This window comes from Solanum verrucosum, unplaced genomic scaffold (assembly GCF_900185275.1).
Source record: "Solanum verrucosum unplaced genomic scaffold, falcon-dt-bn FXZP01000306.1, whole genome shotgun sequence".
Classification (NCBI taxonomy): domain Eukaryota; kingdom Viridiplantae; phylum Streptophyta; class Magnoliopsida; order Solanales; family Solanaceae; genus Solanum; species Solanum verrucosum.
Window position 1 is genome coordinate 853,181 of NW_026020398.1, and position 24,699 is coordinate 877,879.

At 28.2% G+C, this 24,699-nt stretch overlaps 1 protein-coding gene across 1 annotated transcript; it reads right to left on the minus strand.

Annotated features, from left to right (window-relative positions):
* Window positions 1-6,759: 6,759 nt before the first annotated feature.
* On the minus strand, window positions 6,760-9,860 carry LOC125839583 (auxin-responsive protein IAA14-like). Its single transcript, XM_049518572.1, has 5 exons — window positions 9,474-9,860; window positions 8,333-8,547; window positions 7,440-7,575; window positions 7,099-7,160; window positions 6,760-6,988 (listed from the first exon to the last, which is right to left on the minus strand). The coding sequence occupies exons 1-5, from the start codon at window positions 9,731-9,733 to the stop codon at window positions 6,951-6,953; spliced, it is 711 nt and encodes a 236-aa protein (XP_049374529.1). The 5' UTR covers window positions 9,734-9,860; the 3' UTR covers window positions 6,760-6,950.
* Window positions 9,861-24,699: the final 14,839 nt, after the last annotated feature.

Sequence of the window (24,699 nt, forward strand, 5' to 3'; positions counted from 1 at the left end):
GTTTCTAATGGGAGTGATAAGTCTGGTATGGTTCTAACCATATGTTTGAGTTTTTGCACTGACTTTATATCTTCCGTGTTGAATGTCTTTTGTCCATTAGTTCTTGTTTTTGAATATAGGGGTCCTGCTATTTTTTCTACGTCTTTTATAAAATTTCTTGCATAATTTAAAATCCCTAAAAAAATTTGTAAATCTTTAGTTTTGTCTAATTTGTCTGGCATGCCTAGGACTTTCTTTGCTATGTGAGGTTGTAATTTAATTTTTCCATCTCCAATTTCTACTCCTAGAAAATTTATGAGGTTTTTACATAAATTCATTTTTTTCTACTACTTATGATACCGTTATCTACAAATAGCTTAAAGATTGTGTGTAAGTGACCTAGATGTTATTTAGTATTGTTACTAAATACTAAAAAATCGTCTACGTATACAAGAATAAAGTTTTTATAATTTCTAAAAATATTATCCATTTTCCTTTGAAAAATTGGAGGGGCCGTTTTTAGTTTGAAAGACATTACTAGCCATTCGAAATGTCCTTCTGGACATGTAAAAGCAGACCATTCTATACTATCTTCATGCATGTTTACTTGCCAGTATCCGGACTTACAATCGAACTTACTAAAAATCTTTATTCCTTGTATTCTATTTATTAGCTCTGTTTTATCTGGTAGCTTATATATGTCCATTCAGGTGCTATCATTGAGTCTTTTGTAATTTATAACCATTCTTGCATTTTCCTTTACTATTTCACTATGATTTCTTACCATGAACGTTGTTGATCTATGCTTTGATGTTGATCTTCTGATAACTCCTAACTTTAGTAACTCTCTTATTTGATCTTCGAATTCCTTTAGGTCTTCATTTGTTGATTCTATAGAGGTTGTTTTTACTGTGTATTCTGGGTTAATTATATCTAGTATGCAGGTTATGTGATTGGCGTCTCAATGCTTCAAGAGTCTTTCTTCAATTATTTCTAGTTTATCTAGAATTAGAATTACTTCTTCTAGATACTTTTAATTTTTTATTACTCCTATGTGTTGTAATCCATATATATATATATATATATATATATATATATATATATATATATTGTAGAATTCAATTATTCTATGTATGTTCACATTTGTTGTAGTTTCGATTGGTTGCCTATGACAATTCATTAAGATCAAATATGTTTAAATTTTGATAATCAAACAAAATGAAAAGACAAATCTTACTCTTAACAAAGCCAATATAAGTAAATTAGTTATAAGTGTTTTGTTTCAAATTATAAGGCATACTATTACCAACTTAGGTATATAACATGTGTGCTTAAAGTCATTTAAGATTTATAATAATAATAAAAATAGCATATCTAATATAATTTCACAAGTACAATAAAAGAATTGCATTAATTGCAGTACCTTTGTGCCTTTATTGCACTGTGAAATATGTTACATTAAGATACTCAGTGAACTGATTCAATCAGGAATAGCAAAGCCACATGTTTTGCAAACATTACTCCTTTTTTGTTTAAGAAATTGATTTTAATTAGGTCATTCATAAAGGGGAAGTAGCAAAATCCAAACTAAGGTATCACTTAAGGAAGAAAAATGTACATCCAGAACTCACAATATGTAAAGAAGGCAGTATAGAATTCAATTATTCTATGTATGAACACATTTGTTGTGGTTTCAATTGGTTACATATAAAAATTTATTAAGATCATATATTTTTAAATTTTGATATTCAAACGAAATGAAAAAACCATTACTCTTAACAAAGCCAATATAAGTATATTAGTAAGTGTTTTCTTTCAAATTATAAGGAATACTATCAACAAATTAAGTATATAACATGTGTGCTTAAAGTCATTTAAAATTTACAACAATAATAAAATAATATATCTAATATAATTTCACAAGTAGAACTGAGAAGAGTAGTGTCTAGTTTTACCCCTACCAAATAGTGGTCACAATTTGTAATGATAAGCTTGAAGAAATTTCACGAGTAGCTTGTGTCACATATACTTACTTTTTTATTTAAAAAATCATATATATTCACTTCAGATTTTTGGGTGTGTTTGAAGTTAGGTTGACAAAATCAAATTTCAGATAAAATGTTTAAAATTCCATGAGTGACATTCATGTATTTCTACCTAAAGTTTAGGAATAAAGGATTGAACTTCAATCAATTTTTACTTAAACTCTAACTATATATGATAGAAGTTGTCTGAAGCGGGATGCACATGCAAAAAATTTAAGTAAAAATTAGGCAAATGACATAGTATAAGAAAGAAATTACTTCCTTTCCCTATTTTTTCATTAATTACCAAAAATCCCTCTTTTTAGTGTTTTTCGGATACATAATATAGCAGTGTGGATACTTAATATAGCAGCGCGGATACTTTAATTAATAACGGGCGGATACTTAAATTATTAAGTTGTTAGCAGCACGGATACTTAATTAACGGGCGGATGCATAATATAGCAGCGCGGATACTTTAATTAATAACGGGCGGATACTTAAACTAATAAAGTATCCGTTAAGTTGAATTGGGGAAAAATAAGGGATTTTTGTATTTTAGTAAAAGAGTAGGGACATATTGAGAATAGGTAAAGAAGTGTTGTGTATTTAAGTAATTTTTCCAAAATTTAAATAGAGGACACAAGTTAAATGGCAACGTCAAAATCGGACTTAATTCACTGCTCACCACCAAAGCCCAAGTCCATCTTTCTAAAGAATGATGGATCCAGCCCATATTAACTTGGGCTTGAAAGTTGAAACAAGCAAACAAAGTCCATAAGCTAATCAAACTTAAAGGAAAATTGCACTTTTAGTCACTTGATTTTAAAGGTATGTATATTATTCTTCTGTAAAGCTAGTGATAAATGTCATTATCCACCACATACATTGTCAAGTCAAACAAATTCATAGTTCTGATTAAGATGTCTTATGTAATATTATGATTTTTTTTGTATTTATATATATTATTTAAATTCATAAATTTTAATAGTCTGCTTTTTTTTTTGAACTCCAAAATAATTCGCAGTTGCTATAACCTCTGCCACTGCTTCTGTCATTCGGCTGAGCGAGCACTCTCTGGTGAGTACATTGTGTGCACTGGATAAATCTTCTTTGTGTAATAGCATGCAAACCACATAGAGAATGTAAGCCACATTAGGCAATTCTTATGAGACAGACTCGACTCAGAAGGGATTAAGGGGAGATTGATCCTGACTCATCCGTGTGGATGACCACCCTCCAAACCAACTGAACCTATCCGTCAAGAAATTACACTTATAAAGTAAAAAAAAAAATTATGTGTATATAATGTTGAATGCCTCTAGCAAAAAATCTACCTTTTAACACTATCTATTGATGTATGACATTTTGGCTCCCTTTTCTTGGACAAAATTAATACAAGATAAAGAAAAATTGAACATAAATTGTTGGTACTTTATATACCACAAATGAGGGGGCAAAAAATGGTTTTGACCCATTCCTTCTTTAACAAAAGTAAAAGGTAATCTTCTAGGTATTTTTTTTGTCTAGGAAGAAAAATATTTTCTATTTTTGTTGTCCAAAAAGTGAAATTTAATATACTTATGAAATAAAATAAAAAAAATAGTCCACTTTCTCCTGATAACAAGGATGTGCATGTGTAAGAGATCCAAGGTTGCTTCTCTCCCATAATTTTCTCAACTTGTCTACAAAAAAATCTTATTTTATTTAGCACCAAACACAATAACTCTCCCCATTGTATGATCCAAGAAAAAATATATTTACAATATTTCCATAAGGTCTTCAATAAAGGCGGAGTCAAGATTTTATCAAGGGAGTTCAAGTTATAAAGAAGTCAACACACGAACTAGATAACGAGAATTAAACATTTATTATATATACATAAATAGTAAAAAAATTCGTCGAAGGAGGTATGGATGAATCCCTGACTGCTAGATGGCTCCGCCCCTAGCCTCCAATGGGATCGTGTCTTTAAAATGATTTGTTTTTAAAAAAAATATCGTATTCAAAAATAAATATTTAATACATAAATTTAAATTAATCGAATCTCAATATAAATATCGAGAATCCTGAGAAAAAAAGTTAAAAGGAGAGAAGAGGAGACAGTGTAATAAATTCTTGAACACTTCTAAATTGTTGTTGTTAGTAATTAATTGGTGGCAGATTCTTCAATTTCCTTTGACTAACATTACTTTTGGTAAGGAATTAACAGTAAAATGTCACTGATTTTTTCTCTGTAAATTTCTTAAAATGGAAAGTTTTAAAGTACTTTCCCAGTTTTATTTTATTTAGTTTATATTGATTTGACATTCCTCTAAAGAAAAAATATTTATTAGGAGTTTATTTCACTAAATGAATTTTTATTAATTATATTTTTTCTAATAAATTAAAGGTCTAAAACGAAGGAGTATTATTTATCTCTAAATTTTACGATTTTTGTAAAGACATAATCTCATATGGTAATGTTTTATTTATACAAAATACACTTTATTTTTTTCTCATTTAAATATAACATATCACCTAATAATTCTTTATTTATCAAAACTATCAGGTTAAACTGAAACAAAACGTTAAATATTTAAAAATAAATTTATTGTAATTAATAAATTTAATTTGTCAAAATAATTAATATTTGTGACGGCAGAGAGTAATAATAGTCATGACCCCATTATATTTAAATATAAATAGTACTATTGTATATAGTACCAGGCACATAGCTCTTTACCATTGTCTGATCCAAGAATAAATATTGTATTACATTTTTACACTAAGATCAGAATGTGATGAATATAACATAAAGGTAGATTGTACACCATCAAAAATAATTTTTAGCGATAATTTATTAATTATAATTTAATTATTATTAAATATATATTTTTAAAAGTAATTAGCATTCTTTATAAATGTTCATAAATTCTAAAGCGATATTAATATTGATAAAGATTTTAATCTTATTTATTAATATATATGTTTATTACCGCTAAAAATTATTTTTATTATGAGGTGATGGGTCAACTATGTAGAGAGATGAAGAGACAAATCATTAAATTCTTTAACTTTTCAATGCCTGCTTTAATTTCTTGAAATAGTAACAATAAAAGGAGGATAAGGATTCGATCGTTTGTCTGAAAAAATCTAATGAATAAATATATTAAAATCTTCTTTTTTTTTTGTGAATAAATGTGTGTTTGCATTTATTGTGTTTTAACTTATTTTATTTATACTAAGTTATTAGTGAATGGAGTAAAAAATATAATAAGAATAAGTCCACTAGAGTCATAGGAATATCATTTAATTGAATGTGTACTTGACAATTTCACCATAGTTTTAAGTGTGTTTGAATGCCTTATATATCTCAATATATAATACTCCTTTTGAATTTCGATATTTAAGTGAATTTTTTTAATTATAATTTTTTAGTGTGTTTGAATGCCTTAGATATCTCAATATATAATATTCCTTTTGAATTTTGATATTTAAACAAGTTTTTAAATATATTTTTAAATATTTTTAATTATGTATCAATTGTTGTGACTTATAGCATTTTTTACGTAGTTTTCAAATATGTAAATTTTATTTCAAAAAAATTTAAACATTTCATGTCTAAATTCACTAAAATTAAACTATTTTTCTCTTCTCCAAAGGTCAAGGGAGACACTGCATCCTTTTCCTTCGGTAGCTTTTTTGGTTTTTCAAAAATAGCGATAATTGGGGCGAAAACCCGCTTTCTTCGCTGCGAATGAGAGAGAAAGTTGCGAGATCCGAAAGTTGAAAATGCCTAGAACCCAAAACCAAAATGACCCCCTAATTTTTCTCGATTGTGAACACATTAAATTTACTTTCAAAATCTGAATTATAACACATAAATTGAGATAAAAAAGACTAACCTAACATATTAAATTGTAATATTGATAATGTAGAAATTGAGACAAAAAAAAAAAAACTAACCTAACATATTAGATTATAATATTGATAATGTAGAAAAAAAGTCATGATGGTATTATTAGTGTGTATGTATAGGGAGAGCTTGAAATTTTCCATTGAATTTTCATGGTCAAATTTTTTTCCCCCCATGCTCGATATTCACATATTGAAGTTTGATTAAATCTAAATTTACGTCAGAAAGTTCCATATTGAAGGATAAATTGTTCCCTAACAAAGACGATCATGTACCCATGGGAAATTCGAACCCGAAACTTCAAATTAAGGATAAAGGAGTATTTATCACTCTACCACAACCCACGTTGGTTCATGGTCAAAAATTTTAAGTAGAAAACATCAACTTCATAATTGTTTGGTTATTAGTAGAGTACTATTATAAGATATGACGAATAATGTAGTGATCCCATGAATATTTAAAGTAGTACACCATACTGCAAACAATTATACAATTCCAGCCCATTAAAGGGCCATTCATTCAATCACAGACGGACACAAATTATTTGATTATTATGGCAATGTACTAAAGGACCAAAAATAAAAACAAATATATTATTGGTGCTATGAATGCAAAAAAACCCATCAACAATGCACATGGCTTTGTTCCCTTAGGGGACATAGACTTTGTCATAAATAATAATTCAATGACATAAATATTCATAAAACATACAAATGGATCAATAAACAAATTTTAAAAATTGAAATACAAGATACATAGAATCTTGTTAATTGAAAAAACAAATAATAACAACAACCACAAAGAAGGGATAATTATTTAATCAAACCATTAATTTAATTAAGTAATAAGCAAGCCAGACACAATAGAGGGTTTTAAGTTTATTGCATCATGTTCATTACAAATATTGTCCAAATTAAAGATCACTTCTTTAATTAACTATATACTAATTAAAATTAAAATACAAGCACATGAAAACAACAATATATTAATCTCACAAAACCTTCAACTTCAAACATTATCTATGGAGTTTTTGCACACCATCAATTGGCTTAGATCCTGCTCTTGCATTTCTCCATAGCTCTTGGTGCTGAAATTAAAAGAAAAAAATTAGTTACAATTTTGTTATAATAAATAAATTTAAATTGTTAACTTGCTTGAAACTCAAAATAAATAGAAATTAAAAAGGGGGAAAATTACCAAGTCCAATAGCTTCTGATCCTTTCATTATGCGTAAACGCTTGCATGAGTCAACAAACATCCTATAGGAGATTCAAAAAATAAAGAAGTCAGTCTCATCGTATTTAGTACGATGTAAAATCATTTCAAATTCTTTCCCTCCTATATGAACATAAGTTAATTTTCTTACAACTATATTATTCACTAACATTATTGTTAATCATATTGACGTTTTTTTATTCATCAATCAAACATTAAAATTATTTTTACGTAAAATCATTTTCGTCAAGCCAAACAAATTAAAACTTAATTTTTTTTAATTGAATAATGGAAAAAAAAATGTTGATAATTAAAAAACTTACTCCCAAGGTACATCTCCAACAAGCATCCAATCTCCATCTTTATCTTCATAGGTTGGCACATATTCAGAACTATTGAGGAGATCCATCAATTTGCTCTCATTCATAAAATCTATCATTCCTTGGGACCCATAATTTCCTGTATTAATTATAATTAAATACAAGTGGATATTAATTAATTAATTAAATAAATAAAAATATTTTTTTATAGAATAATCACACACTAACATTTATTACAATATGTAAATCATAAAAGCTAGGCTGTATCAACCACTAATGAGCATGGTTCTAAGATATTAACTGTTTTTTCTTGTCATGTTTTACAAGATTTTATTCTCATAAAAAAAATTAATTAAACTTATAGAGGTCTAGCAAGTGGACATCCACAAAAGAATATAATCTGCCTGTTCTTTCTCTATTTTAATCCCTAATCACAAAAATATAGTAACAATTAGTTATCTTGAAAATCTTAATATCTAATTATATCTATACACATGCTATTAGTTGTAGAATAAAGTTGTTTTCACCTAATAATTTCAAGATTGATTATTCTTTAAGGAGTATAACTTCTCAACACTAACAACATATTACCTAAAATAACAAGTTTATTTCTCATACAGTCACTTAACTAATAGCTAAGTGATCTTATTTTGTTAACATAAAACTCAATGGTGAAATAAGAATTACTACTAAAAAAATTCAAGATATACAAAAAATAACTACATGAACAATCCAACATGCACAAATCACAATATAATTAATTTTCCGATAAAGAGGGTGTCAATTGAATCTCCTTCGATAAATATAATTTGTGACTACCTCCACCATCGATAAAACTAATTTAAATACAAGATGGAATATTTTTTTTATACTGTCAGCATATATACGATACTTACCATTAGTAAAGGAGCTAAACATCTTAGCCAAAGCATCAGAAAGTTCTTGGTAACTTTTGTACATTTTCAAATCAACCTTACGTAGGTAAGGTGCACCATCCATGCAAACTTTGACAAATGCAACAGTAGTCTTCTCACTTTCTTCAGTGTTGCTCTTTTGAGCCATTACATTCTTCCTAAATGATCTCACTGGTGGCCAACCCACAACTTGTGCTCTACCAAATAAAAAAAAAGGAGCCAGAAATTTTATTAAAGGGTGTCACAATAAGCAGACACACACATGAATCAATTATATATGGTGCGTCTATATACGTAAACTAGCTAAATAGTGTAATTTTCTGGCGAAGAGGTGTCATTTAACACCCCTATATGTAATCTTTTTAAAAATAATTAATTTAAAATTATTATATTAAATTTATGTTAATTTTAGTCAAAAGCTAGTCATAGTAACATGACAAAAATAAACACTACTGTATACAGTCATGTAGGTCAAACAATTTTCTTGTATCTTTGAGAAAGATGGATTTAATTTTCTATATATAGATAATAGACACCATAAAATATGGAAGAAAAAAAAAACTCTAAATCTTAAGTATATAATATTTCTTTTGAGTATATTAAACTCTCTCTAGTCAAGATTTATGACAATAATATCATAATATTGTGGAGCTAAAGACCTATAGTTGAGCAATTGTAGTACCGACAATATATGTTAATCGGACTTATTGTGTCGTATACTTCAAAAAATATGCATTTCTGAAGGATCTGACACGAACACAACAATTTTGAAAGCTCCAAATGACAAAAGGTGAAAATTAAAGAGCAACACAAAAATGTCTTTTTGGATATCCTTCAATGTTTTGAATATTCTTGAAACAACTAAAAATCACTTGTATTTGTGAAAATCGAAAACAAGCTCTCTATCTTTATAAGATAGTGCTTATAAGACTACATATACATCACTCTCTTCTGACTACACTCATGTGAGATTATACTGAGTATGGTACTATTATTGCTGAAAGAAACCAAAAAGATGAAAGAGAGGAGTTTGATATTATTTAAGCAGCTAAGAGTAAAGAGGCATGTCAATTATTCATCGAATTTTGAACTGTACACCACTAACTATTAGAGAGAGACTTACTTGGCAGGTGGCTTGATTGGATCTTTGTTACAAACAACTTCTTTAGTAGTAGTAACACTATTCTTCATCTTATTATTCTCCATAGCACAAGAAATATCATCATTAGCTTGATGAAAATTGAGCTTCAAATCAACAGTCTCAGAAAACCCTCTTTTCCCATTAATCTTATTATTATTATTATTATCGCGAATTAATTCACCTCCTCCGCCACCACCACCACCAGGTAGTCCCAAACACAACTCAGTTTCTTTCAAATCCATCAAAAATCAAACTCTTTTTTCTTCAATATGTAGTAGTAGTACTATGCAAATATTAAAAAGAGAGAGAAGGGGAAAAAAATATTGAGAGAGAAAATGCAAAAATAATATAAGTAATAGTAACAAATGTTTAAGGGGGAACAAAGTATATGGCTTCATGTGCATATATACCCAATGGTTTCATTTTAGCTATCAACTTCTGATGAATCACTATACGACACGTGGCGATACATGGTATGTTGATCACCTAGGGATCAAAAAGCATGTTACTAAAATAATTTAATCTTTTTTATAAAAAAAAATTGTGGGGGATACGTAAAAATTTTATATTATGATACCCTAATGATTTGTCTATATCATATTTTATTTTTTTAGGGTGGGGTGGGGTGGGGTTTAAGTTATTTCAAGTGGATGGTGTTATTTTATTTCTTTTTAAAAATAATTGGGTAAGGAAAAAAAAGACTTGGATGGGGAATGCCATGATTAAGGTAACAAATGGGAAATTGAATAGTGGTCCAATAAAGAGCTATGATCAATCATATTTCTCTATATAACAAAAATAATAATATTGCAAAGATTAATTATAATGTAATGTATTTTCTATATCAAATATATTTGATAAGTTTCATAAATTCATGTAAAACTTGACTTGTTATGTATTGTCACTTTGCAATGACTCTATCCATGTGTTTTCATGTGTGTTCGTTTTCTTTTTATTTAATTTTTTTTGGCATTGTAATCATTAATAATGTACTCAAATTAAGATAAATTTTAATTTTTTTCTCAATTATACCCTTATTGTAACATTAATAATCATGAATGATTGATGGCTAGGGAAAGCCTAATTATTTTTTCAAAAAAGGTTTTTATTTTATATAAATAAATGATGTTATATTTAGGGGGAAAAGTAGGAGTACTAACTACTAATTATTCAATAACAAATGGGATTGATAATTGAATAGTGGTCCTATAAAGGACCATAATTGATAACTTCTTGATATATATAATATAGTCACCAAGCTATATTGTGAGATAGATTGTAGTTTATTTATCAATAAGTATAATGATTGTTAAATTAATTCAAGTAAAAATTGACTTATTATGTATTGGTTACATCCGGATAGTGGTTCCTATTCAGTCAAGATAAGCTTCTCAGAAATCGTTTCTATTTGACAGTTTCTCCAAAAATAGCTTGATAAAATCTTTCTTAGTTCTTTATTTATTGCTTTTAGAATTTCTGTTTTATCTAAAATCACGTTGAGACCCTCGAATCTCCACCAACACTATCTCAACAAGTTATAAATAGTATAATCAACATGGTAAATATACTTTTAATCTTCATTTGGATGCAAATTCTAAAAATGAAGGACAATGTAGTTACACAATGAATTATGTAGAGTCACTCACTTTCACACTTAATAGTGTAATGTTATTATTGAAGATTTTGATAGAGTAATAAGTTTTCTATCTTGATTAAAGTTTTATATTAGAAACTCTGGAAATGAAATCGTCGATTTTGCAAAAAAAACACTTTATTCTTTAGAAAGAATTTTCTCAATACAAACTTAAATTAGTCAAATTCTAAAATAAATACCGAAACACTTCATAAGAGAAAAACTATTACCTTGTTTACCTATTTACACATCATAATGTAGAAAGTGAAAATATGAACCACAACTATATATTATATATATGACACATTTACAATGATTAATTCTGTCATTCACCTATCTTTTATTCCAATTTAACCCCCAAAAAAAGAAAAAAGAAAAACAGAAAGAATCATTGCCTGACATTTTGTTTTCCACTCAATTTTTAAAAAAAAAAATAGAAAACGAAGTGCACATTACTCTCTAGACAATAGAGAGACATTATCAGAGAGGTGAAAATATTAGATATTTGATATATATATATATGGAAAAAATGTCAACTCCAAAAATGTACATTAAATTAAAACAAAAGATTTTCCCTACCTTAGAGACAGATGTGGCATTCTGTCCACCACCTCTTTCTCTCTCTAGATCATCACCATTGATGGGGTCGGTTAGTTGTTGGAGGAAACATTATACTGCAACTTGGTGTACCATCAATTTCCCCTAAATATTATTACTTTCTACGTTTCAAAATAAGTGTCGTGTTTTTCCGTATATTAAGAACAACAGAAAATATAAGATATTTTATTTGTTTCATATTGCTTGACTCATATTAATATGATATAACTTTTATTAGAGATGAATTTTATTAAACTAACCTTATTAATAATGTTTTAAAGCTCTAAGTTTTTCTGTTGTTATTTTATATAGCTATTAATTAATATTAAGAGATAGGGTGGGTGCGGGCTAAGGAGAAACATGACTATTTTCAAGAACCAATTCAGATTTATGTTAGGTGCCCAACTAGTCATTCATCTTGTAAGGAGACTAATAGAGAAATATAGAACAAGGAAGAACTTACGAATGATGTTTATCAACCTAGAAAAGGCTTAAGACAAAATCTCAATGACGATTTTGAAGTGTCAGTGAGGCTAAAGATGTACTTGTGGCATATACTAGGACGGTCAAGGACATGCATGATGGAGTCGAGACGCTGATGAGGGCTGTGGTAGGAGATTCGAAGCATTACTTCCCATTTTTTGATGGGGTTGCACTAGGGATCAAACTTTAAATCATTTTTATTTGTCATGGTGATGAATACATTAACATGACAAACTCAAAGTGCGGTGTCATGTTTTATGTTGTTTGTGGATGACATAATTTTGATTGCCAAGATATATGGTGGAGTTAAAACTAATTTTGGGGGTTGGATACGTACAATTCTTGGAGTCTAAAGGATTTAAGTTGATCAGGACCAAGATAAATTACTTAGAGTGTAAGTTCAGTGACATATTGCATGAGTCTAACGTGGAAGTAAGACTTAATACATAGGTCATCCAAAAAAAAAGTTTCAAACACTTCGTGCCTATTATCCAGGAAACTGGGGATATCAACAAGAATGTCACTCACCATATTAGTACAATCTTAATGAAGTAGAGGCTCACATCTAGAGTCTTATATGATAAGAAGGTGCCAAAAAATTTAAAGGCAAGTTCTATCGAGTGTATTAAATCAACTATGTTATATGGAGCGGAGTGTTGATCAGTCAAGAACACTCTCACGTTCGGAAGATAAAGTTGCAAAAATGAGGAAGTTATGATGGATGTGTGGGTATAATAGGAGAGATATGATTAAAAATGAGGGTATCACGGAAAAGGTGGGAGTGGCTTCGGTGAAGGAAAAGATGTGAGAAGCAAGGCTGAAATGGTTCGGACATGAGAAGAGGAAATGCATAGATGTCCTAGTGTGGACTGTGAGAGGTTGACTATGGATAGTTTCTGGAGAGATAGAGATAGATCCAAGACCGGATAAATTAGGTGATTAGACAGGACATAATGCAGTTTCAGCTTACCAAAGATATAACCTTAGATATGAGGATACACAGGACACGAGTTAGGGTAGATGGTTAGAAGGTAATAATTTTTGCCTGGCTATCCGTTTAGACTAGTAGTAATAGAGTATTATTCTTGTAGTTTCTTGTCACATGTTCATTCCTTGTACCTCGATTTTATCGTATTAGTTTATTGTAATTTATGTTATGTTACTGTTTTTTGTTTCTTTTACTTCTATTAATATTTTTTTCCTGAATTGCTTTGAACTATTTTTCCTTGTGTCAAGAGTATATTGGGAACAACCTCTTTACCTTTGAGATAGTAATAAACTATGCATACACTATACACATATATTATTTTTTTTCTGATCATACTTTATAGGACTACATTTAATATGTCATTATTGTTATAGTAATGTAATTATTTAATATTATTATGTGAATTTTAGCTCATTATCTTTTCTTTTTTTTGTTGTGTGGGTGGGTGGGGGTGGGGTGGGGAGCAAGGTGATATTCTTCTAGGAAGCTGCCGCCCTTCTTCTCTTATTACACATGCATGAATTATTCTTGCATTGCACGGATTTATTTTATTTAAAATAAAAATTCAATTAAGTACTATTTTATATTTTCATAATTGATCTTGCAAGCTTGCAAAAAAAATAAAAAATCTCTCTTTTAATTTCTTTCTGTCACACACATACACACACCACCCCATATTGTGCATGATTATATATGCTGTCCATTCCTTGAATAATGAATAAAAGCCAACCCCTATTTAATTTCTTTTCACATTGTTAATTGAAATATTCATATATTTGGAAGATCTGTTTAGTGAAAAATAAAGCGGTACAAGTTATTTAACAAACTTTTTTTTTTAGTTATTTAACAAACTTAAAAACTGATTATAACAGACTTAACTGTAAATATATAATTGCAATATATTATCCCCGATTAGTCGTAGTAAAGCCTTTTTTTAATACATGAGCTTTGGTTTGGGGGTTGGGGGGGAGGGGGGGAATAGGGGATATTTGTCAAGTTTCATACGACTAAGTGAACCCATAATTTTCATAAGCAGACGCGTGAGTCTAACCATAATTAATTAAGGATCATAATATATATGTGGATAAATAAAAGTTCAAGGTTTTGGGTCTTCCTTCCTTTCCTTTGTGGATAAATTTAGCCCAATATGACTAGCTCACTTTTGCCCATAAGCTCAATATTATGATGCATATGTAAGACTTTCTTTTAGGTCTTATTTGAGAGAGATATCACAAGAGAGTTTGAGTGCAGCCATATAGAGAGAAAAGTGAGAAAGTGCAGATTTTCGCAGAAGCCCTAGCAGCCAATTTCAAATCGCGATTCCCGCTTCGTTTCTTGTCCGATATTTGAGCTGATTTTTGGACAACTTGTTCTTTTCAACTTAATCTTTGATTGGGAACTGAGAGAGGGTGATTTGGAGTCATGTAGCTCCAGATTTTAGCTTGTTTACAGTAGCTGCGGGTTTGGTGCTTTTGCTTCTTTTATTTCTCTAGTTTTTGGTGCTATCTTGTAGTTGTGTTGCTCATTGTTTGGCACTTTGTTGGTGGCCATTTTGGAGAACACTTTTGTAACTCTTGTTGATTTTAGTGGAGCTTTGGTCTTGTGATTTTTACTCTTCACACTGAAGAGGTTTTCCACGTTAAATTTAGTGTCTCGTGTGTTGATTTATTATGCTTGCTTTGGTTGATTTGTTTGATGCCCCAAATAGTTTTATTCTTGCATTATTTTGCCTTCTCTTGGTTCAAATAGAAGGGAAAGTTTTGACTTGGGTTTTCTTCCGCTATAGTCCTGTCGTGCACATTTATTTTGTGCTTGCCTTTTCTAACACAGTTTTGTTCAACAAGATATTAAAGTGGATGATTGACTCAATTCATACTAGAAATAATCGTATGAAATTTTTAGATACCAACCTTTCGAAATGTTGTTGAGTTTATGGGCAAGCAAGAGAAAACTACGTGATTTTTATAATAATTGTGATTAAAATGGAAGCAGCCTAAACAGTGAAAATAAAAATGTACGAGAGAATACAAGCATCATAATTCTAGCTAGTGAAGAGGAACGTAACCTATATTATCCGTAATTGAATGAATTTTGAGATATTCTTCGAACACAAAATATATTTTATCGAGATAGGCAAAACTCCCCCTATAAAAAAAAACGTTCACCTCGTATAACTCAAACAAAACGCCCAAATATAAATACAATAATTATGGAATAAAATTGAGGTAGCAAAGACTACCTTGAATATGTATTTTTCTAAGCAAAATTTATTTTTCTTTCCTCTTGGATTGAATCTAATGATTAATGTATTTTAATTATTACATTATCCCTTATTTTTCTTGAGTCTATTTTTCCTCATTTTTATTTCGTAATCACATCACTATTATTATCTTATCTTGCTTATTTGATTGTGAATCAATTTATTGTTGGTACATCTAAAATCACATCGTAAGGCCTCAATCGACAGCGTTGCTTCGATTTGCGATGATTTTCAAGCTAGCAGACATTTTGGATAAATCAATTTTCAGTATAATTATCAATTATTGTAAATTCAACTTTAGGCATTTTTTTCTACTTTAAGTTGAGTGTAGGAGTGTGCAAAAACCGATTTAACCAATAAACCGAACCGAAAAAAACACTATTGGTTTATTGATATTGGGTTATTGGGCTAACGGTTTTTAAACGATTTCGCAAAAAGTTTTATTGGGTTATTGGTTCGGTTTCCGATTTTATGATTTTTGTTAATGGTTAAACCGATAACCCAATAAGACCATACTAAATTTACTATTTTATCCCTAGACCAGTAAACCCTAATTATATAACATTTTACAAATCCTATTACTTTAATCTCAGTATTACTTAAAACCCTAATTATTGTGCCATTCTGTAATTGCAAGCACACTTCTAACTTGAATGTGCCAATTACCTAAACTTGCAAGAAAAATGATTGCTACTTTTATGACTATTACTTTCATGCCAAATCTTGGAAAATCCATATGGTTTATATTAAAATTTTCTTATCGTGTATATTAATATATATGAGTATTTTCTTATTGGTTAAATCGAAAACCGAACCGTTAAGTGTCATAAACTGATTAACCAAAAATCGATAAGAAATATGTTATTGGTTTGGTTATCGGTTGGACGTATTTACAAACCGATAAACCGAACCAATAACAAATAAAACCCAATTGAACCGACCGATGCGCACCCCTAGTTGAGTGTAGGAGTTATTATAGTTTTTTTTAAAAAAAATAAAATATCTTGTAATTAGAGACAAGTTATTTTTGAATTATTATTTATGAAATTGCCACAAAGCTTGTTGCTTAATGGTATTCGCTAAAAAAAAACAAAAAATTATACAGATACGTAAAAAGAGAATATTGAGATTTTTATTTATTTTATTTTATTTTTAAAGAATATTGATATATAATCGTATTGATAAAAAAAAAAAAAAAAAATTGTCAATCAGTTTAAACTGAAATAATCTTACCATTCAATAATGTACAAATATGGATTTATGTTATTCACTTTTTGTGTTATATTATTCGATCACCAATCCGTGTTGTGGTGAAATCGTTTAGAATTCTTTCATTTTTAATAACAGGTTTAGAATTTGAGTTTTTGGAAATGAAAAAAAATCATTGGGAATGTCGTTCCAAAAATAAGTCATACAATGCGCGAATTCAAATTTAGTCAAATTCAAAACAAATATTGAATATCGGGTGAAAATAAAAGAATATATCTCGATCTTTCCCTACTCTTTTTTTTTTATGTGAGTGTACAATTTGCCCTTCAACTGGGCTGATCTTAGGTTTTGCCATTATCAATCAAATTTATGCTTAGCAAGGTATGCATTTTTTAACGACTCAAGACATAATTTTTGAAATATTATAATATAAAATATAAATCTATACTCCACAAAAAAATATTCATCTTGAAAGATAAAAATTAACGAGCCCAAAATAGGGCAAAAGTATCATTATATTAAATCATTTTTAGTATCAATTAATTAACTGTAATAGTTTAATTGCCGCTAAATATGTATTTTTAGCGGCAATTAGCACTCTTTGTAAATGTTACTTAAGTATAACAACTTTAGATCTCATCTCAATTAACTAATGACGATAAAGACTTTATTAATATAAATATTTATTGCCGCTAAAAGTTATTTTGGTCGGGGCCTACAAATGGCCTTCCTTTTTCCTTTCCTATGTCATGCTCTAATTCTTTACATTATGATGAATGTTATGTGACAATCACTATAGGTCATTGAACTCACTTTTAAAGGCCACTTTCCTTTGTTTGATCAAATCTCCTTTTTTTCATTTACTATTAAGAAAATATATTGTAAGGAAATGTCTACTTAATTAGATTAATTCATTTTCCCTATGTCTCAAAATAAATATTATTTTAGCAACCAAAAAAAATCTTAAAATAAGTGTCATTTTGTAAAAAAAAATCAACACAAAAATTTGTATATTTTTCTAACTATATTTTAATACTCCATCTTTTTAACCATGTTCAATTTTCATTAAGCATTAATTAAATAAGAATAATTAATTAAGTAAAGTAAACATTATATTTATTGATTTCTTAATGAATGTAACTTTTCTTAAAGTGATATTTATTTTGAAACGGAAAGAGTATTGGTATATTTACATTTAGTCAAGTGAATTAATAATAATGATGAATACATATTAAGAATTTCAATATTACATCAACTAAGCAAAACCATCATGTCAATGGTGACTCTTATAAGCATTGAATTTAGCCAATCACCTTCTTATCCAACTTTGTTGGTTGATCATTACAAAACAAGACACTTTAAACTAAAAAAAAATCATATTAAAGTAGTTATTATATATACAATAACTTTGACTAATTCAGATTCGTGTATTATAGCTTATTCATAGGACAATACTTTTAACAGAATGTTTTTTCATTTTTAAGGATTCAAATCAAAACTTCTGATAAAAGTAACTTTGTTTTACGTTTTATCAAGATGAAAATCATGTCTCTCGTCTAAAAATCATTTGTATTTTCCTTAGTGGATTAACAAAATAATGATTAATTAAGAATAAAATGATTGCAATCATCCCGACCATCACAACTCATGTTGGTCCATATACACTAAGTTTTAGTTATACATGCATGAATGAAATTGGATTTTTGCTTCTATAAGACTCTTTAATTACCTCTTATCTTTTAGATCCTTTTGTCGGGAATACAACTAGACATACAAATAATTCTTAGTACTCACTCTGACCCATTTTTATGTGAATGTTTGACTTAGAAATGAAGTTCATAATTTATTTATTTTTAAAAAAAAAACTTTTGTAATGCAAGTCAAATATATTCAAAGTATCAAATCACTCTTTTAAAATATAGTGATGAAAACTACAGATATCTTGTTTATTTTCTCTCTCCTCATATAAAAAATTTAATATCAAACAGATTGACCGCGATGTATCATGTTATTAAGAATAAAATAAGATGATAAAATGAGATAGAGGGATAATTTTTTCTTTATGATTAATTTTGGGAGAGACTTGCAAACATTATGGTTGAAATTAACATAGAAATTGTAGCAGTAACATACATATGCAACCTTCAATATGTATATGACTAAGTAAAAACTATTGTAATTAAATGTTGTATTGTAGTGATGATTATGTTCCCTAGTTTAAAAAGAAATTGAACATTTGGGAAAACAAAATTATAGAGGACTAGAAAGTTTTCTTAACATGTTATGTCAAAATTTGCCCCTAGAAGAAGGGAAAAAATGAATATGAATTAATATCAACAATCAACATCACTCACCAACATGGATTGTGGTGTTGGGTGAGACTGTTTCACCCTTAATCAGAGTTCTCAGTTTGAGCCTTGAATATGAAGAAAATCATGTTGAGAGTGTCACTTGAATTGACCATGAAGTATGCGATAAAAATTTAATCAAAGCTTCATTAATGCAAATTACGGACACCGAATGAAAAAATAAATCAACAGCACTCATTCTTAGCTTTTTTTAGGGCATGGTGGTGACTTAGAGACAGGTCACATCTCTAAGAGAAGGAAACATCCCAAACCCTAGTTGTGCCCTTGCTAAGTCACATCCCTCTCTCTTTCCTACCCCATTCTATTTTGTATTTTTTCTAACCTAACCTAATACTTCTGTCATCTCATTTTATTTGATATATTTGATTTGATATGAAATTCAAGAGATAGAAATGAAGAATTTTGATGCATAATGTAAATATATGCAACATACCAAAATTGTCTTTACTACCCATAATTAAATGAGTGGTGGTAAAACACATGTCGTGGCAGATATAGAGTATCAACACCGAATTTATCTGAGCCCCCCTAATATTTTCTACTCAAAATTATTAAATTTTAATCAAATATAATTTTATTCTGAACCCATAATTTTAAAATATACCAAAATTGTCTTTACTACCCATAATTAAATGAGTGATGGTAAAACACATGTCGTCGCAGATATAGAATATCAACACTGAATTCATCTCCCCCCCCCCCCCCCCCCCCCCCCAAATACTTTCTACTCGAAACAATATTAAATTTTAACAATATATTATATTCTGAACCCATAATTTAAAAAGTATAACATGATAATTAATAGTAAACCTATCAAATTAAAATCACAGATCCTTCTTGATGTATAATACATAAGTGTTCTACTTTACCCTCTCATATTTTCTTTTCATAAAAGGAAAAAAAAATTATGAAATAAGTTTTAACGAATTATGTTATTAAAGGTAAAATAATTTTTATTCAAACACACAATACCCCTAATGAGAGATAAAACACCTTTTTTGTTTTTGTTTTTTACCTTCCCATTTTTTGCATCTTTTGTAGTGTCAATGTCACACTAGACTACAAGAAATTGTTTTTTGGCTATGTAAAAAAATGTCAATAGAATGCCCTTTTTCAAATATCCATAACATATAATTAATCCTAGCTAGCTACAGATCCCTCCTTATCTTGAAAGATATATATGAATTGATTACTATAGAAATATATAGATATCAAGAAAATGACTACCACTCAGTTAACTTTTGGAATTTTTATCCCTTTTTTCACAATAAGCCTAAATAGGATATTTGGTTGGTGGGTGGTCCTGACTATACCCACTATATAAGATTGAAATTATATTTAATTATTACATATATGTTATTCAAAAAAAATTTAAAACACCCTAAGTTTACCTAATTGCATTTTGCTTCTGAAATGTGAATGTAGGTAATGTTATTGGTGTACGAATAAAGTTTTATATTGATAATTGAAAAAAAAAAGTATATAGCTAGGGATATTTTAAAATTGGTATGCATCTTTTTGGAAAAGATGTTCTTTTAAGATCTAATTTCAGTTTTTTTTAATGTTGTGGATTATTATTATTTTTTTACTTTTTTCTACCTTCTTTTTTGTATCTAGTATATTATGTTAAAAGTATTTTTAGATTGATTTAGTATGAGTAAGATGATAGATGAAATATGTGAAATATAAGTCGAGTGGTGTGTATAAATAAAATCTCATATTAATAACTAAAGAAAATAAGTTCATATACAATGTAAAGATAGTACTCTTAAATGATCTAAGGCTTTTCGAAAACGATCGAGCTTGAAAAAAGGATGATATCATACTACGTTAATAATAATTTTTGATTGATTTAGGCCAAAAGTTGTTTTAAAAAAAATTGAATAATTCATGTGACCCATGGCTGTTAGTACTTGTGAAAGTATTTCTCACTCAGATATTCGATATCAATGTTAGATCCCGATTAAATTTAATTCATCATTAATATTAAAATTTGATTAAATTCAAATTCACGAGGAGGTAATATTGGGGTAAAGAGAGTGTTGTTATTAGTTGTTTCTTCTCTATTTATTTTGTGTTTGGTCAGATATTTCTGACATTTATTACTTTCTCAGGTTCTGACATTATTTTTTTGGATTTGAGAATTTTTATTTATTTAATTAACCATTAATTTATTTGGTAAAAAAAAAACAAATAAAATAGTTGGGCTAGAAAATAAATATTGGGAATACATAAGAAAATCTTAGAATATTGTTGTAAGATCATTTATCAACATAATTTATTTAATTTTCAGATTAATTAGTTCTCATATTCCTTATTGGGTACCTAAAAATTACTAGCATTTTTTAAATTTCAATCTATTTATTTTACTTTCTTTTAAAATCTATTTCAAAAGGTTTTTTTTGGCAATATTTTAATTTTAACTTTTCATATGGCCTATTAAGATCATAAAATTAAAAAACATTTTGATACATGATATTCAATAAATCTTTAGTTTAAGAATATAAAATTTTAAGACTATAAATTTAAAAGTTCTTTTTTATTTTCTTAAATGTCGGATCAAATTAAAATCAAACAAATAACTTGAGTCCATGAATGAAGTAAGTTATAAGCAGTAGTAACAATTTAATTATTTTTTACCAAAAAAAAAACATTTTAATTATTGATGTTGACTTCTTTAGACAACTCAACTAAAATATATTTTCCTTATTCCTTTTTTTCTGGAAAAAAAATAACACAAAAGAAACAAGGTGAACCCCATAGGCAAATATCAATCTTGACTAATTGGTCCTAGAAGAAAAGGAAAGCTTATCTGTTGTTTTTACAAACAAAATCAATTAATAGTAGAATACTTATATAAATATTAAGTATTTTCCGATGAAGCAATATCATTTTGTGGTAGAAGGGTATGTACTTTTTTTTTTTTATCTTTAATCAAAGATTTTAAATTCAAATTATAGGTATAATACATTATGCCAAAGGAAAAAAATTCGGTGCAAATCCGATAAAGGCGGATATCAAATACTAGATAATGAGAAACGAAAAAAAACACCATTTTGCTCAATTCCCACAACCCAAAAAAAAGGGGGTTTGGGGTGATTATATCAAAACTGAAATTAGCTATGTATTTCGTAGTTAACCTATAATAGAATTACTCGTAATTAATAAATTCATTTTAACTTATCCCTAGTCAATTATTAAATAAGATCAAAAATAAATTTTATTATTTAGCTATAAAATTTATCTTGCTAATTTATATATTATTTTTTTAGTAGGGGGTGTGATTCTAACAATAGTCAGAACTCAGATCTAAGTTGATTTCACAATTAATTTTGTAATGAACATGTTGAAAAGACATGTTACATCAGCTACACTCACATAGTTTTTACTTTCCTTATCTGGTGTTCAGAGTGTATATTGAAGCCTCAATTAAATTTGGATCGCATATTATAGAATCCATATAATTTTCTCTATATTCATGACTCAAATCCGAAACCTTCGATTAAGGGTAAAGCAGTCCCACCGCAACACCAAACTCATATAGTTAATATGGGGAATCTTTACCACAATAATATTATTCTAAATGTTGGTTGAAGTAGAGACAATGGATCCCAAGGTGGGGGCTGATTATAACACTCATTGCTTGGAATGTCTACCATCAACAATTAATATTTTTTGTTCTTCTGCAGCCTACCCAAGATCTTACTTTTTTATTATTATTTTAAATTTTATCTTACCCCAAATAGTAATTTACCATGAGTATTTTTATGGTTTTTGGCACACCTAGGGCTTAAGACGGAGGGCGAGCCTCTAAAGAAGGAATACACATTACACATTTTAAACGAATTTCATATTAAAATAGAAGAAAGTTAGAAAATTTATAAAGCGAATGAGTGAATGAATTCAAAATTCAATCGTTGAGATAACTTTTGCCTAAAAATTCAAGAGACAAATCTATGTGTGTTTAGGTTCAAAACGAACGGTATCTTAACAGTTGAATCAAAATTGACTTCCTTAGAGGCAAATTTTGAATATTTAATTTATGAATTTCGAATTATAATCTTTTTTGCTTATTGATCTAGATAGATTATTATGTATTTTAATATGTAGTCTAAGATAAAATTTATTAAATTTTGTTGACCTGTTACTGTAATGATGTGGCTCCGCCCCTAAACACACACCCATTAATTTTTTTTTTACTTAAAAATATTAAGAGAGTTATTTGACTAAATTATCCCTAGTCTACTTATGAGGAAATTTTAAAAATATTAAAATACTTTGTAGGAATTTGTTTAAATTTAAATTATAGAGTTATTTGAATATACTTTTACTCTCTTTGTAGCTTATTATTTAACTTTTTTTTTAATTTATTACATATATTATTTTTATTACTTTTGCTTAGGTTGTCATGTTATTTGTTATTACTATTATTATTTTTCTCCATTATTTTCATTATGATTTCTATATTACTGAATTTCCTTTACATATTTTTTTATGTATGCATTATTGCATAGCAGGTTCATTGAAAACAATCTATCTACCTTCACAAGGTAAGAAAGGGTAAGACTGCATACCACCCTCTTCAGATTCCACTTTATGGAATTACATTGTGTATATTATTATTGTTATTTAATATATACTTAGACAAGGATAAATATAAATAAGAATTAATGGATTCTTGATCATTTTATAAAATAAAAGAATCACTACTTTTGAACCAGATTTGAGAGGCTGGACGATCACTAATAATTGTGAACATGAGGGAATAATAATTTAATGTTTAATCTAATAAGTAATTAGAAAAGAAGTGCTAAAAGTCAACTAATTCTCTTCTTTTTAGTCATAAAAAATTACCTAACCTCCAAAAAGTTGGAGTTTGTTTTTTGAGAGCCATGGATATCAAATCTTGATTTTGATGATATGAGAAAATTGTGATTCAAGATTTACTACTTTTTTTGTGACTAAAATATTTATTATATTGATATGTACAAGTTGGCAAAGAAGAGATAAATTGGTATTTTATAAATATGAGGTAAGGTGAATCATTTCTTCTTATAGGATGTGGAATTATAATTTATTGTATATGGAGTTCTATTATTCGTGTAATTACTCAATTAATAGTTATTATAGAAAGAAAATTATTAACGAAAATTGAAATCAAGAAAATAAAAATGACCTTCTTGAGATAATGATTATTACTTGAGTGATCATCTGATAAATCAACAATTTTACATGAGTGTAAAATACGAGTCAAGATTTGTGGCAGAGCTAGACTTTAAATTTAATTTTTACAACAAATTTTAAGTGCTAATAATTGAATTTAAAATTAAATATTTATATATATTTGATAAACTTTATCACAATTATATTGTTTGAACAAAATTTATTGAAATCATTTTTCAATCGAACCTGTACCTGGACTTCTACCTTCGCCTCTTATCCAAATTAGGTTTAGTTTATTAATTAATTATATATGTATGATATGGTTGAAGCTGTCAATTTCAAAGGTTCTTGGGAACTTTAAAAGATAAAGTAAATCTGATTATTGATATGATAAGATATTGAGATCCTTTATAATCCCATATCAATCCTTGATTTGTCACCACTAATCTTAATTTGTCCTAGTTTAATTAGTCTCATACGTAGTAGAATATCATTGTTATTAAATT